Source organism: Rhincodon typus, chromosome 2 (genome assembly GCF_021869965.1).
Source record: "Rhincodon typus isolate 14 chromosome 2, sRhiTyp1.1, whole genome shotgun sequence".
Taxonomy (NCBI): domain Eukaryota; kingdom Metazoa; phylum Chordata; class Chondrichthyes; order Orectolobiformes; family Rhincodontidae; genus Rhincodon; species Rhincodon typus.
Window position 1 is genome coordinate 58,269,693 of NC_063333.1, and position 15,316 is coordinate 58,285,008.

The following is a 15,316-nucleotide window of genomic DNA, read 5'->3' on the forward strand; positions in this document are numbered from 1 at the left end:
GCTGGCAGGGTGCTATGCTTCACAAAGCTGGACATGAGCCATGTGTACTTGCCATTGCAGTTAGATGAGGATTCCCAGAAATATGCTACAATTAGTACCATTAAGGGTTTGTACCATTGTACAAGACTGCCATTTCAGGTATCGTCAGCCTATGCAATTTTTCAGCAGACAATGGATAACATTTTACAAGGTCTATCCCAGGTTGCCATTTATCCAGATGATGTACTAATAACAGGGAAGACCAATAAACAGCACTTAGAAATCTGGACTTAGACATGTCCCCAAGACAGGCGTACACCTTAGAAGGGAAAAGTGTGTGTTCCAGGCACCCCAAATGATCTATTTCGGTGACAGTGTCGACAAGACTGAGTTACACCCATTGGAAGTTAAAACGAGAGCGATCAAAGTTGTTCTGGCTTGCACATCTGTACCAGAGCTTAGGTCTTTCCTTGGGTTAGTGAATTATTATGGTAAGTTTATACATACCCTGGCCTCCATCTTGACATCTTTGCATCAACTCTTAAAAAAAGGTCAGCCTTGTAAATGGTTGCATAGCCAAGCCAGAGCTTTCAGGGAAGTGAAGAAACAGCTATCATCCTCTCAGGTGTTGGCACATGATGATCCCAAGCGAGATCTAGAATTGAAATGCAATGCATCCCTGTACAACATCGGGTTAGAATTGGCTCATTGGTGACAGAATGCCCAGTAGTATATGCATTTGAGACAATGATTAATGCAGAGCATAAATATGCCCAGATAGAGAAGGAGGGTTTAGCAGTCATATTGGAGTCAGGACTTTCCACCAATACCTTTACGGATGTGAATTTGTAATAATAACGGACCACAAACCCCTGCTAGGTCTACTTAAAGAGGACAAGGCAGTACTGCCAATAGTTTCCAGCCAAAGTTAGCAATGGGCTCTAATACTAAATGCATGTACTTGCAAGTTGGAACACTATCTGGGTGGTCAAGTAGCAAATGCAGATGCATTGAACCATTTCCCACAGCCATATGTCTCCCTGCAAAAGGTCTCCTCTCATAGCCGTCCCCAATACAGTGGTCACCTGGCTAGAAAGGCCATTTTTTATTAAACTTTGAACGTTTGGAGCAAGGGTCCTTTCATTTCAAAGTGGCTTTCCCTCATTTGCTTCCCATTGAACCCTGATGCTGTTTTTAAGCTGGAAAGATCTTGAATGATCCTCCACCTTATATAACGTGCCCATCCTTAATTGCGCAGTAATCCTGCGCTGTAGCCATCAATTGAACACTCCAAGGGAAATCACAATGAATGACTGCTTCTGATTCATGCATGCTTCTAATTGACATTGAAGTCTAAAAGCATGCTTCAGAAGCCCACAGGAAAATCTAGCCCATTGTCACATCATTTGCTTGGAAACATAGAACAACTGTTACTGCAATATTTCCTTAATAATGCAAAATCATCCATTGTGAAGTAATTGGAATTTTAATATATTCTTGAATCGTTGATCTTCAGGCATTTGACTGACAATACACAAATTTATTGTATAGTTAAAGACACTCATAATGAAGCAATGGACAATAGAGAGAGCATTAGATAACTATTTGATTGGAAGCAATGTGCCAGGTTACAGATAAAGGGCATGAGATGAACACAAAGCCGAAGTGCTCAGAAAGCTAGTATTGACACCATGGCTAAACTGCCTCCTTCTGCATCATAGTAATTCTGTGATTCTATGAACATTTTTCAGTCATTGCAAACGAGTTTATTGCCATATTATATTTCTCCTTCATTTATATACTGAAGCATATACTGAGATTCTTGAACTATGACCCTGTCGAATATAAAAAAAGTCAATGATTCACACTGTGCATAATTTTAAGGAAACTAATAAACACCTCAGTAGTGCCTTGACATTCATCTGTACCCAGTGTTGTTTTACAGAAATAGCATACCAATCCTTTTAACCTAATTTGCAGTTGTCACCAAAGGTGAAACTGCTATGTTACTGGATGATGTTTAATGCAGAACAATTATAATGAGATCTCATTTTAATTTTAATTAAGAATACAGGTATCCATAAATCACATAAATTGACCATAACTAAAGCAAATGACATCATTATCCTGTGGTGAAAATCAAACAAAATGATGATAAATTGGAATAATGCCCATTATAGATATCTGCATTTTCAAATCTTATATCCTGATATTGGACCTAACCACAAATTGATCCAAGGTCTATTGAGACCTACTCAATTGGGTAATTAGATAAAACCGTATTGGAGTCTTTTTGGAGTTTTTCATATTTTTAATAAATCTATCATTACGAGCACATGTATTAACCTTCTATAGACAAAGGTAGAAGACAAGCATAGGTAATGGTTACTCAAATGGATTGCTACACATTAAACACAAGAAGGCAACACCATACTGAATCTATGTTAGATTGCTGAATCTAGTTAGGGCAGAAATAATGATACCATAATTGGTCTCAAAGCTCTCAAATTAGGAACAAAGCAATAGGCACGGGATACAAAATGAGCAGTAATGAGATACTTTAAGTAATGAAATCAAAAATTCTCCAAAATTAGTAGTAGTTTTGTACTTGATTTTCACATCAAAATGTATGAATGGAGGGAGAATGTTTATATTGTTTAATTTAGGCGTATTGAGGTCATTACAATTTTTACAAGGGTCAAGAGAAATTCATGACAAAACTGATTGAATTTGCCCAAACTACCACAGAAGCAGTGCATCAGAATGTAAACAGTGAGTTAAATTGAGTGGAACCTTCTATTTGAGCATTTCAAATCAACTACTATTGAAAAACTTGTGACAAATTTGTGTTCTCCTGTGAGCACTATGTGGGCAGACATACTTCTCACTGCACTGAAGCATGAAATACTCTTCTACACAGCACAAACAGCAAAGTCAAATGGGTTGTTTTCCAGATGTGCGATTCATCTTGCTTGATTTTCTCTATTTCAGCGAAACAATTTTTAAAAATCCAATTGCAATCAGAGAACATTTGGCCAAATGTTGGTGCCTTTTATAGGCAGACGAAACAGAGAGGCGGGCTAATAGTGTTTTCTACTTTAATCCGAAAGAGTGTAATCGATTTATGGCCATTTACCGATCCCTTTTATTGTAACTATGTGATTAATATATATGATGTGGAGTTGCCAATGTTGGACTGGGGTGGACAAATTCAGAAATCAGATAACACCAGGTTATAGTTCAGCAGATTTGTTTGAAATCATAAGTTTCCGAAGCGTTGCCCCTTCGAAGGGGCAATACTCTGAAAGCTTGTGATTTCAAATAAATCTGTTGGATTATAACCTGGCATCGATTAATATATATGTTATCCAGGCAGTCTACAGGCTGTTCATCTAAGCTAGATTACTGCCCTCCATAATAGTCACATGAATAATTGTCCAAGCTTTACATTAGTCTTATACTGCAATCACTCTGTCATTGAAGGTTTAGACAACTACAAACTCAATTTGTTTCCACATGATCGAAGAGGCCATCTGTTATGTGTAATGTCTATACAATCGCCATGGACTTTATGACCTTTACTTGGTAGCTCCCCTTCAACACAAAAAGAATCTTCTTCTATTGCTTCAACATTTATCAGGAAAAACCATTGCCCGTCAACTCAACTGCTGAATGTAGGGTAAAGAAACAGTAAAATATTCAGATCAGTAAACAAAATATTAGACATGTCATGGCTAACCCATTTGAGACTTGTTTCTTTGATAGAATGAAGCTGATTTTTGCTTCTGCTAAGAGTAAACAGTTTTCATAAAGTTTTTTCTAATATTAATCACTTTTGCAGACGTTGGTGGGTTTTTTGAGGCTGGGACATGGATACGCTACAACTTCCAGTCTCCTATGGACATTCCTAAGGACTTCAAGAGAGCACCACAGGCAGTAAACCCCAACCTTACCTTGACCAAAGAAGATCTGGTTTTCAGTTTCAGCACAACAAACACGCCCAGCATTCTCCTGTATATTAGCACCTACTCCCCGGATTACATGGCCGTGATTCTGAAACACAATGGTGAGATGATGACATCCTATTTTATATCTCTGCTTATAATTTTAAATGTGTGCTTCATGTGTAATTTGAGATTTGTGTAATATTTTCAATATCTTGGTATTTGTTAATTCTATTTTAAACATGAATAACTATGGCTAACAGTGTGTGAGATCTGAATCTCGTTTAAAATAAGCATGTAGCCCTCGATAAACAGTTTCTTGGTTTAAAGCCTCCAAATTAAGTCACTGAGAAATTCAAACAAATAGCTGTATTTTCCAATGTAGAGTGCACTCTGTTCCAATGCATGGTTCAGTTCATATGCCTAAACGCAGCGAGCTTTAACATAGGTGTCAAAAAGCTGAGCTTGGGTATCCTCAAATGTGCACACAAGTAATGATGAAGAATGACCAATGAAAACAGTAGAGTATATCAGTCTTTGTTACTGGTAATCTTCCTGTCACTTATTCAGACAGAATTACCCTACATACAGGATGTGGCAATCTCTAGCCATAGACCCTTTCCTCTCTGTACCTCAGCGTTGAGCAATGAATATTTGAACATATTTTCTCATGCTCAGCTTCCAAGTTATTGTATTCCAGGGCAATTGGAAACAGAGGAAGGAATCTTCATTGGCAGCAGGGTCTTTCTTTTTGGCTAGAGAGCCAACAAAAGGCCCGGACTGCATCTTCCACAGAAGGCCTGATGGATCTTCTGCCAATCAGACCATGAAAGGTGACTCATAGAATCATAGGAGGGTTAGAGCACAGAAGAGACCATTCAGCTTGTCATGATGTACCTGCTCTCTACCAACACAGCGTACAATTTTCATTTCCTGCCTTTTCCTCATAGTCCTCCATTTTTTAATCTCTCTTCAGATAAGTATACTTTTTCTTTGAAAAGATTTGATTCGCTCCTTGTCCACCATATTCTCAAGCAGTGCATTTGAAATTCTAACCAAATACTGTGTAAACAAGATTTTTCCCGCATAGCTGTTGTTTCGTTTGCCTGTCTCCTTAAGCTGACATTCTCTGGTTCTTGACCTTTTTCACAATGAGTTTCACCATAAGGTACCTTATGATTTTCAGACAAGGCCAATCTCCAGGTCAGGATCAAGTTGCTGTATTTTTATGTATCTGCCAGGTGTCGAAGCAAATACCTCACTGGGTAACAGTGAGCCTGTTAAAGGGGAGTATTGCTTGTTGGACACCTTATTAACTGCAAATCTCACCTCATTAATGTGCATCTTTCTAGCTTACCATGCCGGGTCTGGCAAAGGGGCTGTTGTTATATCCAACAGAAGGGTGTTGAGTACTGGGTGAATGAGTGCAGTACCAGGGGTGGGATTTGTCGGGTGCTGGCAGCACAGTGTAGATGCGTTCTGAAGGGAGAGAGTTTGTATCATGTCCCAGACAGACAGGTTTCTGTGGGGTCCCAGACAGAGGTAGGGGTTATCAGGCCCCAGGCAGACAGGGGTACATTAGGTCCAACAGCAGGAGAGTTGGTGGGTCCCAAGTGGAGGGATGCTGCTGGTTGTCAGGTTCAGTGGCCCAAAAGAGGTTGTGGGTTGTTTCTGGAGGAGAGGTGGGTGTCGAGTCCACTGGCTAGGGGTAGGATTGAGAAGTTTTGGGTGCGATGGTGGGGAGAGAGTTATCAGGTCAATATCTCCGGGTATTCGGAGTATACTTGGGAGAGGTTTTTGGTAAGCTGAGAGTCCGTTTAATATTTAATCAGGAGTTACAATAGTTGTCTAATGTTTCTGAGTAACCATTTAGTTAACTACAACAGAACCTTCCAAATTGTCTGATTTAAATGGACATATTTGATTGATTCCAGCTGCAGGAGAATTACTCTTTGTAATCTTCAATTTCCCAGGCAATTCCCTCAGTATCTACCATGACCTGGGTTCTGCAGGGTCCAGATGTGCAACTCCCAGCTATGCTGCAGAAATGACTATAGGCCATTGGAAATTTCAGAACACTATTTCTGGAAGCTTCCCTACCACCAAAGTAAAACTGACTGGTCTTTGTAGAATCACAAAATCTCTACAGTGCGGATGAAGGGCATTTGGCCCATCAAGTCTGCATCGATCATCTGAAGAGCATCCCTCCCTCACCCTATCCCCGTAACCCCACATTTATCATGGCTAATCTACCTAACCTACAGAACCCTGCACACGACAGGATAATCTAGCATGGCCAATCCATCTCACCTGCACATCTTTGGATGGTGGGAGGAAACTGGAGCACCTGGCAAAAGCCCATGCAGACACATGGGAGAAATGTGCAAACTCCACACAGGCAGTCAGCCAAGGCTGGAATTGAACCCAGGTCCCTGGTGCTGTGAGTTAGCCTGCATGCCGCCGACTTACTATGCTGATTCTTATGACTAATTTTTTGGAGCAATGGCATAATGTTTGAAATCCTGCAATTCTCTGACACCATCCCAAGTCCAGGGAAAACTGAAAGATTATGCCAATACCTCTATAATTTCCACTCTCACTTCCTTCAGTATCCTTGGATACATCTTATCTGACCCAGATGCCTTGTCAAATCTAAGTACCAACAGCTTATCCAATATCTTCCTATCAATTTTGAACGCTGTTGTGACTGAGTTTCTTCCTCTGTCACCATGGCCTGGGGAGCATCTGCTTCCTTGGTAAAGATGGGTGCAAAATATTAATTTGACACTTGAGCCATGCCTCTGCCTGTGTTTTCTAGCAATCAGCCAACCTTGTATCTGCACCATCACTTTCCATTTATTGCATGGGCTTCAATTTTGCTGACAAAGTTGTTATATGACACTTTATCAAACACCTTTGGAAGTTCATGTCCACCATATCATCTGCATTACCTTTATCAACCCTCTTTGTTACTTCATTAAAATCTTAAAATGGTTTAACTTGAAACTATGAATATCAGAAGCCTGCAGTTCAGATATGATCTATTAAGTTGTTTTCCATAATGACGCAGGGAAGATTTCACCTTGTGCCCATCATGGGTGGTAGAATTGATGTGGATGAAGTAATTCCACAGAGGCCAGTATCTCGTCACCAAATCATCCTTTATTTACACATGAACAGTCCTTGATTATAGTACTGCCTCATACAGAGTCAGGCCCCAGAGTGTCAATATCCCTGACATTCAACCTTTTTATGTCAACCAGGCTCCCTGACTGGACCAGAATAACAACCCAATCAGAAAACTCATATTCTAAGACAGCTAGCTGACTGACCTTGTTACAACCACTGCAGTGGACACATCTTCAGTCACTTGCATCAAGTATAAATGACTAAACCTAGTTCCATTGAAGTAGGCACTAGTTAGCTAATTATACATGTCAATTCCTTTCAGCAAAACATTTTGTGATCGCAGTTGGAAATTTTTACAGAAGTACTGTTATTGTACCTACTAATTTTTTAATTAATTGCTTTGACTAAAGTCCAAACTGTGCACAAAACCAACTCACTCTGCAGCCAGACTTAAAAACTGTTTTGTAAGAAATTGCCATGGGTACAGAACTACTTACAATTTCATTATTAATTTCAGACACACAGAAAAACCCACAAGTTGCTCACTGAAAAGAGAAATCCAAGTTTACTGCAGCTAACATTAAAAATCATGGATACATATTCCACAGTTTACATCACACTGTATAGAACATTAATTGTAAAATATGCACATTGTTTTAACAGGTAACATGATACACAAGTGACACAAACAGAATGATATCTCGGCTACATTCCTTCAAATTGAATTGCTCATGAGTTCAAATATTCTCAGCTTTCTGCCTGTAAGAATCTCCATGTTACTGCCAAAGAAACATAAAATATTTAATTTGTCTTCCTGACAACATGAGTGAGTCAAACCTAACTGCATCCGCAATTAGTTGCAAGGATATTCTTTGAAATCCACTTTCAGCCATTTTCTAATTAATTTCTAGTGAGATGCTTTTGGGCAGGATTAGTTAAGAAAACAAAGCCACATAAGATTAATAAATATTTGCACAGAACAGATTAATTATGGAAAATAAAACATATAAGGACAAAGACCTAGAACAGGAAATGAGAGGAGAGAAAATTGAAACCAGAGAGAACAGTATTAATAATATCATGTGTAAATTAAGAAGGCTAACTTGTCACTTTTAGAAATATAATTGTTATTACTGTTGTACTGTTTGTATCTGTGTTTCATAGTATAGGGGTGAGTTGCTAACAAAGGTAAATTACATAGTGCATGGATGTGATTTACTGTAATCTTTAAACAACATCTTTCTATATAATGACAACTGTGGCTACATTGTATCACAATGAACTTGATCAGTACCTTGATGTTTGCTGAAGATTTAATTTGGCACTATTTATACAATACACAAATCCTTTCATATTACCAGGTCTGAGCGCAAAACGTCGGCTCTTGCTATTCTGCCTCAGAGAAATGAGGTAGAAAACTGTGCTAACATCAAGCCTGAAGTAAAATACAAAACAAATTCGAGATCTAAATGTATTTGAGATCTTCTGGTCAACACAACATAAAATCCTTCCATCTTATTGACTAACCAAATATTGTCAAAAGAGCCATTCCTAGCAATTTCTTCTCTTCATATATTTCATTCACCACCCACACATATATATGCATTCAAGGTCAGTTTTCTGACCCTTATTCTTTCCTTTAGTCAGCCATGAGGTACTTCAGATTACTGAAAAATGAGTATTTATATGCAAACTAATTATAGAATCATTTTAAAAAGGCAAATTTATTAATCAGTGTGCCCTGAAACTCTACATAAATAGAATAATAATAGTTTGTTTGAATTCAACTTGTTCTTCACATTTAAAAAATTCTAATTTTGCTCTTTGTGGACTACACATTTTTTGATCTTGATATTGCGGTTAAGGACTTTCTTAAGAATCATTAAGAAATGGTTCGCGACTGGGAGGTGCAGGTGCAGTTGGGGAGGCTTGGGGACCGCTTTGCGGAACACCTACACTTGGTTCGCACTAAACAACTGCACCTCCCAGTCGCGAGCCATTTCAACTCCCCCTCCCATTTCTCAGACAACATGTCCATCCTGGGCCTCCTGCAGTGCCACAACGATGCCACCCGAAGGTTGGAGGAACAGCACCTCATATTTCGCTTGGGAACCCTGCAGTCCAACGGTATCAATGTGGACTTCACAAGTTTCAAAATCTCCCCTCCCCCTACTGCATCCCAAAACCAGCCCAGCTTGTCCCTGCCTCCCTAACCTGTCCTTCCTCCCACCTATCTCCTCCTCCCACCTCAAGCCCCACCTCCATCTCCTACCTACTAGCCTCATCCCACCCCCTTGACCTGTCCGTCCTCCCTAGACTGAACTATCCCCCCCAACTCCACACCTACACTCACCTTTTCTGGCTCCATCCCCGCCTCTTTGACGTGTCTGTCTCCTCTCCACCTATCTTCTCCTTTAGCCATCTTCTATCCGCCTCCCATCTCTCCTTATTTATTTCAGAACCCCCTTCCCCTCCTCCATTTCTGAAGAAGGGTCTAGGCCCGAAATGTCAGCTTTCCTGCTCCTCTGATGCTGCTTGGCCTGCTGTATTCATCCAGCTCTACACCTTGTTATCTCTGTCATCTCTCAGATCTGGATTTAATTTCAAGCTCCACCAATGGGATAGGAAATGGATGGGATGTCCTTGTTGGTTGCAAGCATCCTAAGTGAAGAAAGTTTTGAACAGGTACCAGCGCAAAATGTGTCAACAGTCAATTTATAAGGTCTAATGAGAAATTAGAAACAATGCAGTGAGTGCTGGAACATGTTTTTAGCTAAGTAGGCTGCAAGCTAGCCTTTCAAAATGTATATCCAAAAGAACACTGACTGGATTAAACACTGCTGTGTGCTTTCCACACCTTAGCACAAATATCTGGGGTGTCCTTTGCTGGAGTCTGGAAAGGTGGCGCCAACTAGCAATCTGCCAGGTTAAATCTGCGGGGCGACATATTGGATGTAGGCACCTCCCACAGCCTATTCAATCAAATAAGGGAGGAATGAACCCCTTAAATGGGCACTTATTGTAGCACACCCAACATCTCCCCCACTGCCTGTAAAATCATCGTGGGAACAGCTGGCAGTTGGCAGCATGCTGCTGATGGCAAGGTGCCTGAATTTACAAGCTCACCCATGTGTTTTCCTGTTCATGAGTGACCCACAAAATTCAGCCCAGAGAAACGTTTAGGTTTAGCAAATGACTATAAGGCCGTAAAGCATAGAAATTTTCATAGATCCACCTCACATACCCACATTCTCACCAGATCTCCAGATCTATGAAATAGTAAATTTATAAAAGGTGGCCACCATTTTTTTTAAAACATTATCAGCAATAAACCAATGGAATCCTGTCATGCTGAATACATATTGAGTACAGTAGTTAACAACCTAATTTTTAGATTAATTCAACTTGTGAAGTGAAGACTTTCACAGTAAGTACAGGGATGAAAACATAGGAAATAGGAGCAGGAGTGGGCTATTCAACCCATTGAGCTAACCCCATCATTTCACATGATCGTGGAATGTCAAGGGTCAAGGATCAAGAATCAAAGTCCTTGAGGGAAGGAAACTGCCATCCTTACCTGGTCTTTCCTACATGAGACTGCAGACACACAACAATTCTTAACTGCCCTCTGGGTCATTCGGACTGGATGAAAAATGTTGACTAAGCCAGCAAAACCCTCATCCTGTGAATGCATTTTTTAAGAATCCTTGTTTTCTCCCTCCTTCCTTTTTTAAGTAGCAGGGTTATATTGTCCACCCTCCAATCGGCTAGAACTGTTCCAGAACCTACATAATTTTGGAAGACAATGACCAAATATTTCCTTGGCACCTCCTGAAACAAGCCGTGAGTGGGCAAATGCATTAATCCTCTTTGGATTTTACACTATTCTTAATTATTTTTAACCATGAAATGGAGGTGCCGGTGTTGGGCTGGAGTGGACAAAATCAGAAGTCACGCCTTCACCTGAGGAAGGTGCAGCGCTCCAAAAGCTTGTGATTTCAAATAAACCTGTTGGACTGTGACCTGGTGTCATGTGACTTCTGAATTTTAACAATGATTGGGTCACTCTTCTTGTTGTGGCCTTTCCCCTGAAAGAAATGTATAACATTTGCAATGGATGCAAATTTCTTGAATTGTCTATCCACTACCATGCCTTTTAATGAAGTTACCTAGTGCATTACAGTCAACTCACCCCTCATACCTTCATAACTTCCTTTGTTTGCATTTAATATGGAGAAGTTGTATTATACTTAGATGTTACATTGTTTAAAAGATGTTTCATTGATTGTCACAGCCATCATTCTTCCTTCTCCGCATGTTAATGTTGGCAATATCCTTGCCTGACAACTTACACACTTTCTCACTCAGTTCCCACTTCTAGCCTTCCCTTCACAGTTTATGTTAACATTTTTTCTCCTTTCCAGTTGACACCATAATTCTTCAATTTCCTCCTAAATGCTGGTGTTCTTCCTTCATCCCATAATTTGTGATCAGCCACTTCGAATGTTTTCTGCTAGAACACTTCTCCACTTAATCCTTCCATCCCATCAACTTCATGTCAATACTCCCTTCACCCACTGCTGTACACAATGGAATTCTTTGTCTCCCTCCCTTCAGGTGGCATTCTTCTGCCCTTTAATTCACACAAACAATATTTTGCCAGACACTGCAGGCTCCGACATAATGATGCTACTGCTTTTCCCTATACATTTGTATTTTTTTTTGGATTAGAAATGATAGGATTTCCTGGGAACTAAAATTCAAGTGAATGGATGTCACTGTTAGCACTAATGGGAGAATCAACAATCATTGTGTAGACTCACAGCTGGTTAACCACAATTTAGTCTCATCTATTTGTTGATCCTCTGAGACAGAAACCAGAAGGCAGTTTGCTTTACGGACAAAGAAATAACACGCTATTGACCAATCTGTCACTTTAGGAAAGTGCATGTTTTTAAAGGGACTGTGGGTTCTTTAGCTTTGAATGTTCTGATTCACTTAAGTTATCAAGGAACTGTGGTAAGGAAAGTATTAACCAGTCCTATCTGTTTCAACGTTGAATTTTCTTTGCAGTTTTTAAAAATGTGAAACAGGACATGAACTTGTTGAACCTAAGGATATTGGATTGTCCTGCTGTTGGAAAGCAAAGTCTGACAGAAAAGAGCATAAGCCTGTTAGGGAGGCTAAAAAAGTTAATGATTGGAAAATTGAATTCTGTTGAACTTACAACGTAGAAATATGCCATTTGGCCCACTTGTCCAGAACCGATATTTATATATTTTTTTAAAATGAATTCATACATGGACATTGCTCACTGGCCAGCATTTATTGCCCATCCCTAATGCCCTTCATCAGGTAGTTGTGAACTGCCTTCTTGAACTGCTGCACCCTATTTGCGGTCTATTCAAGAAACTCCTGCAGAAGTGCCCTGGAGCTGTGGTGATTGACCTCCAACTACCTCAACCATCATTCTTTCTGCTGGTATGACTGAGCGGAGAGTTTCCCTGATTCCCACTGTTTCATGCTTTGCTGGGCCCACTTGATGCCAAACTCCGAGAAACGCAGCCTTGATGTCAAGGGCAGTCACTCTCACCTCACCACTGGAATTCGGCTTTTTGTCCCTGTTTGAACTAAGGTTGTAATGAGATGAGGATCTCTGTGACGCTGGTGGAACCCAAAATAAGCACCAGTGAGCTAGTTATTGCAAAGCATGTGCTATTTAATAGCATTGTTGAAAGCACCTTCCATTGGTTTTTTGCTGATTGAGAGTAGATGGGGTAGAATTTGGCTATGATCAAATTATCCTGCTTTATGTGCACAAGACCAACCTAGGCAATTTTCAACATTGTCAGCTAGATGCCAGTATTGTACAACTGGAGCACAGGTCTTCAGTACTGTTGTTGGAATGTTGCCAGGGCCCATAGCCTTTGCAGTATCCAGTACCTTCAACCATTTCTTACATTATGAGTGTGTGACTAAAGACCGACATCTGTGACACTCGAGACCTTTGGAGGAGGCCAAGATGGATCATCCACTCATCATTTCTGGCTGAAGATAGGTGCAAAAGCTTCAGCCTATCTTTTGCACTGATGTGCTAGTACCCTCCACAATTCTTGACATTTGTCCTTGTCATGGCAGAAAGGAGGAGATCAGTGCCCCACTTTATGGACAGGGAGCTGGAAGTCTTCTGGATGGGGCTGTGCAGAACAATATTTCCTCCTCCCTGAGGACTAGCAGTGAAGAGCATGATACAAGACCATGTCAGCTTGGACTTGAGTTTGCCACCTGCACCACAGTAGTCTTAGCAATCTGGACAAATGCTGACTACTGTAAGGAAGTAGGTCAATGACAATCAGCTTATAGGGGAAGGCAACATCCTAGTGGTATTATTTCTGGACTGTTAATCCAGAGACCTAGGGGGACCCTTGTTTGAAACCTGCCACAGCAGATGGCGGAATTGGAACTAAGAGTCTAATGATGACAATGAATTCATTGTTGGTTGCCAGGAAAAACCCACTAACGTCCTTTAGGGAAGGAAACCACCATCACCAAACCGGAAGAAAACTGACAATATGGATATACGAACACCAACGAGCACAAAACCAGAAGAAACCCACCGACACATAAACAACATCCTCACTGGGATAAAATTCACAAAAGAAGATGAGAACAACAACCGTCTACCCTTCCTGGACATAATGGTAGAACACAAAAACAATGGGGAACTACAGACCAGCGTATATAGAAAGACCACACAAACAGACCAGATACTTAGTTACACTAGCAACCACCCACAAACCGAGCTGCAACAGGACACTATTTAAGTGAGCCAAAACACATTACAGTGACCCGGGACTACGCAAACCAGAACAGGAGCACTTCTACAGAGTCTTTAAAACAAAGAATACCTGAAAAGCACAATCCGCCGTTACCTCCGAGACAGACCACAACAGGAAGACACAACACAACCAGACTCACTAGTCACCTTACCATACATCAAGGACATTTCAGAGATGACCACAAGACTACTCAGACCCTTGGGAATCAGAGTAGCCCACAAACCAACAACCACCCTCCAACAGCTACTGATGAATATAAAGGATCCCATACCCAAAATCAGTAAAACCGGTGTAAGATACAAAATACCATGCAAGGGCTGTGAGAAACACAACATAGGCCAAGCTGGAAGAAAACTGACAATACAGATACACAAGCACCTACTGGCCACCAAGAGACACGGCCGACTCTCACTACACACGGACAACGAGGGACACAAATTCGACTGGGACAACACATCGATAATCACACAAGTCAAACAGAGACACACCAGGGAATTCCTGGAGGTCTGGTATTCCAACCGGAACTCCATCAACAAACACATTGAATTAGACCGTGTGTACAAACCACTGAGAAACAGAACCAGAAGTACCACCCCAGCAAACCAAGGCATATAAATGACAAGTGGGACAGAACACCGGTGCTTCACCGGAGGCGCACTGACGATGTTACCTAACAGGGTGATGAAACGTTTGCAACCAAACACACTGGCTCGGCAAGCATGTCTACAGCTTCATCCACCATCCTTACCTGGCCTGGCCTACATGTGACTCCAGACCCAAAGCAACGTGGTTGACTCGGAGCTACCCTATGGACAACTAGGGATGGGCAATAAATGCTGGCCTTCCCGGCTATACCTTCATCCCATGAATGAATAAACAGAGGTGTCAAAATCTTTTCTCCTAGACGTCACACTCATCTTATCTCTACTACTGAACCTTCCTCCCACCAAGGCTCATGCTCCGACACTCTCATTATTGCCTGCAACATATTCCCTCACTCACTGTTACCCATCCCAAACTCCAACACTACTAATCCTGCACACTGTCTGCACTGCCTACTCCCTTGCTTGGGACACCTCCCCACCTGCACGGAAAGTAACAGCTGTGCCATCCATTTTCATCTCCCATGTTCCCAGCCTCTCTCTCGCTCAAGGAGAAAAAAAAGCCCTCAATAGGGCAGAAAGACTCAAGACAGGTAGTGAGCTGCTTAAAACTTGACTCTTCATCACTTACGTGGAGAGCATCCTGATGCTGACTGAATGTGTACAAGCTATTGGAGGTTTCCCTTGACTTGCTGTGTCGGAATCTCCTAAACAAAGGCTTATCCCCCTTGCTTTGACTGAGACTGAAAATATGCAATGACAAGTCTCCTTCATTCGTGCCTGTGCTAAACAGCAAGGCAAGACAGAAATAATGTGAGCCTGA

General features: G+C 41.1%; 1 protein-coding gene across 1 annotated transcript in view; it reads left to right on the top strand.

Moving 5' to 3' along the window:
* Positions 1-15,316, top strand: part of LOC109913433 (contactin-associated protein-like 2) — a 1,704,267-nt gene that overhangs the window by 1,567,231 nt on the left and 121,720 nt on the right. Inside the window, exon 19 of the mRNA XM_048610560.1 lies at positions 3,821-4,045. Coding sequence (XP_048466517.1) covers positions 3,821-4,045 — 225 coding nt within the window. The remainder of the gene's footprint in view (positions 1-3,820; positions 4,046-15,316) is intronic.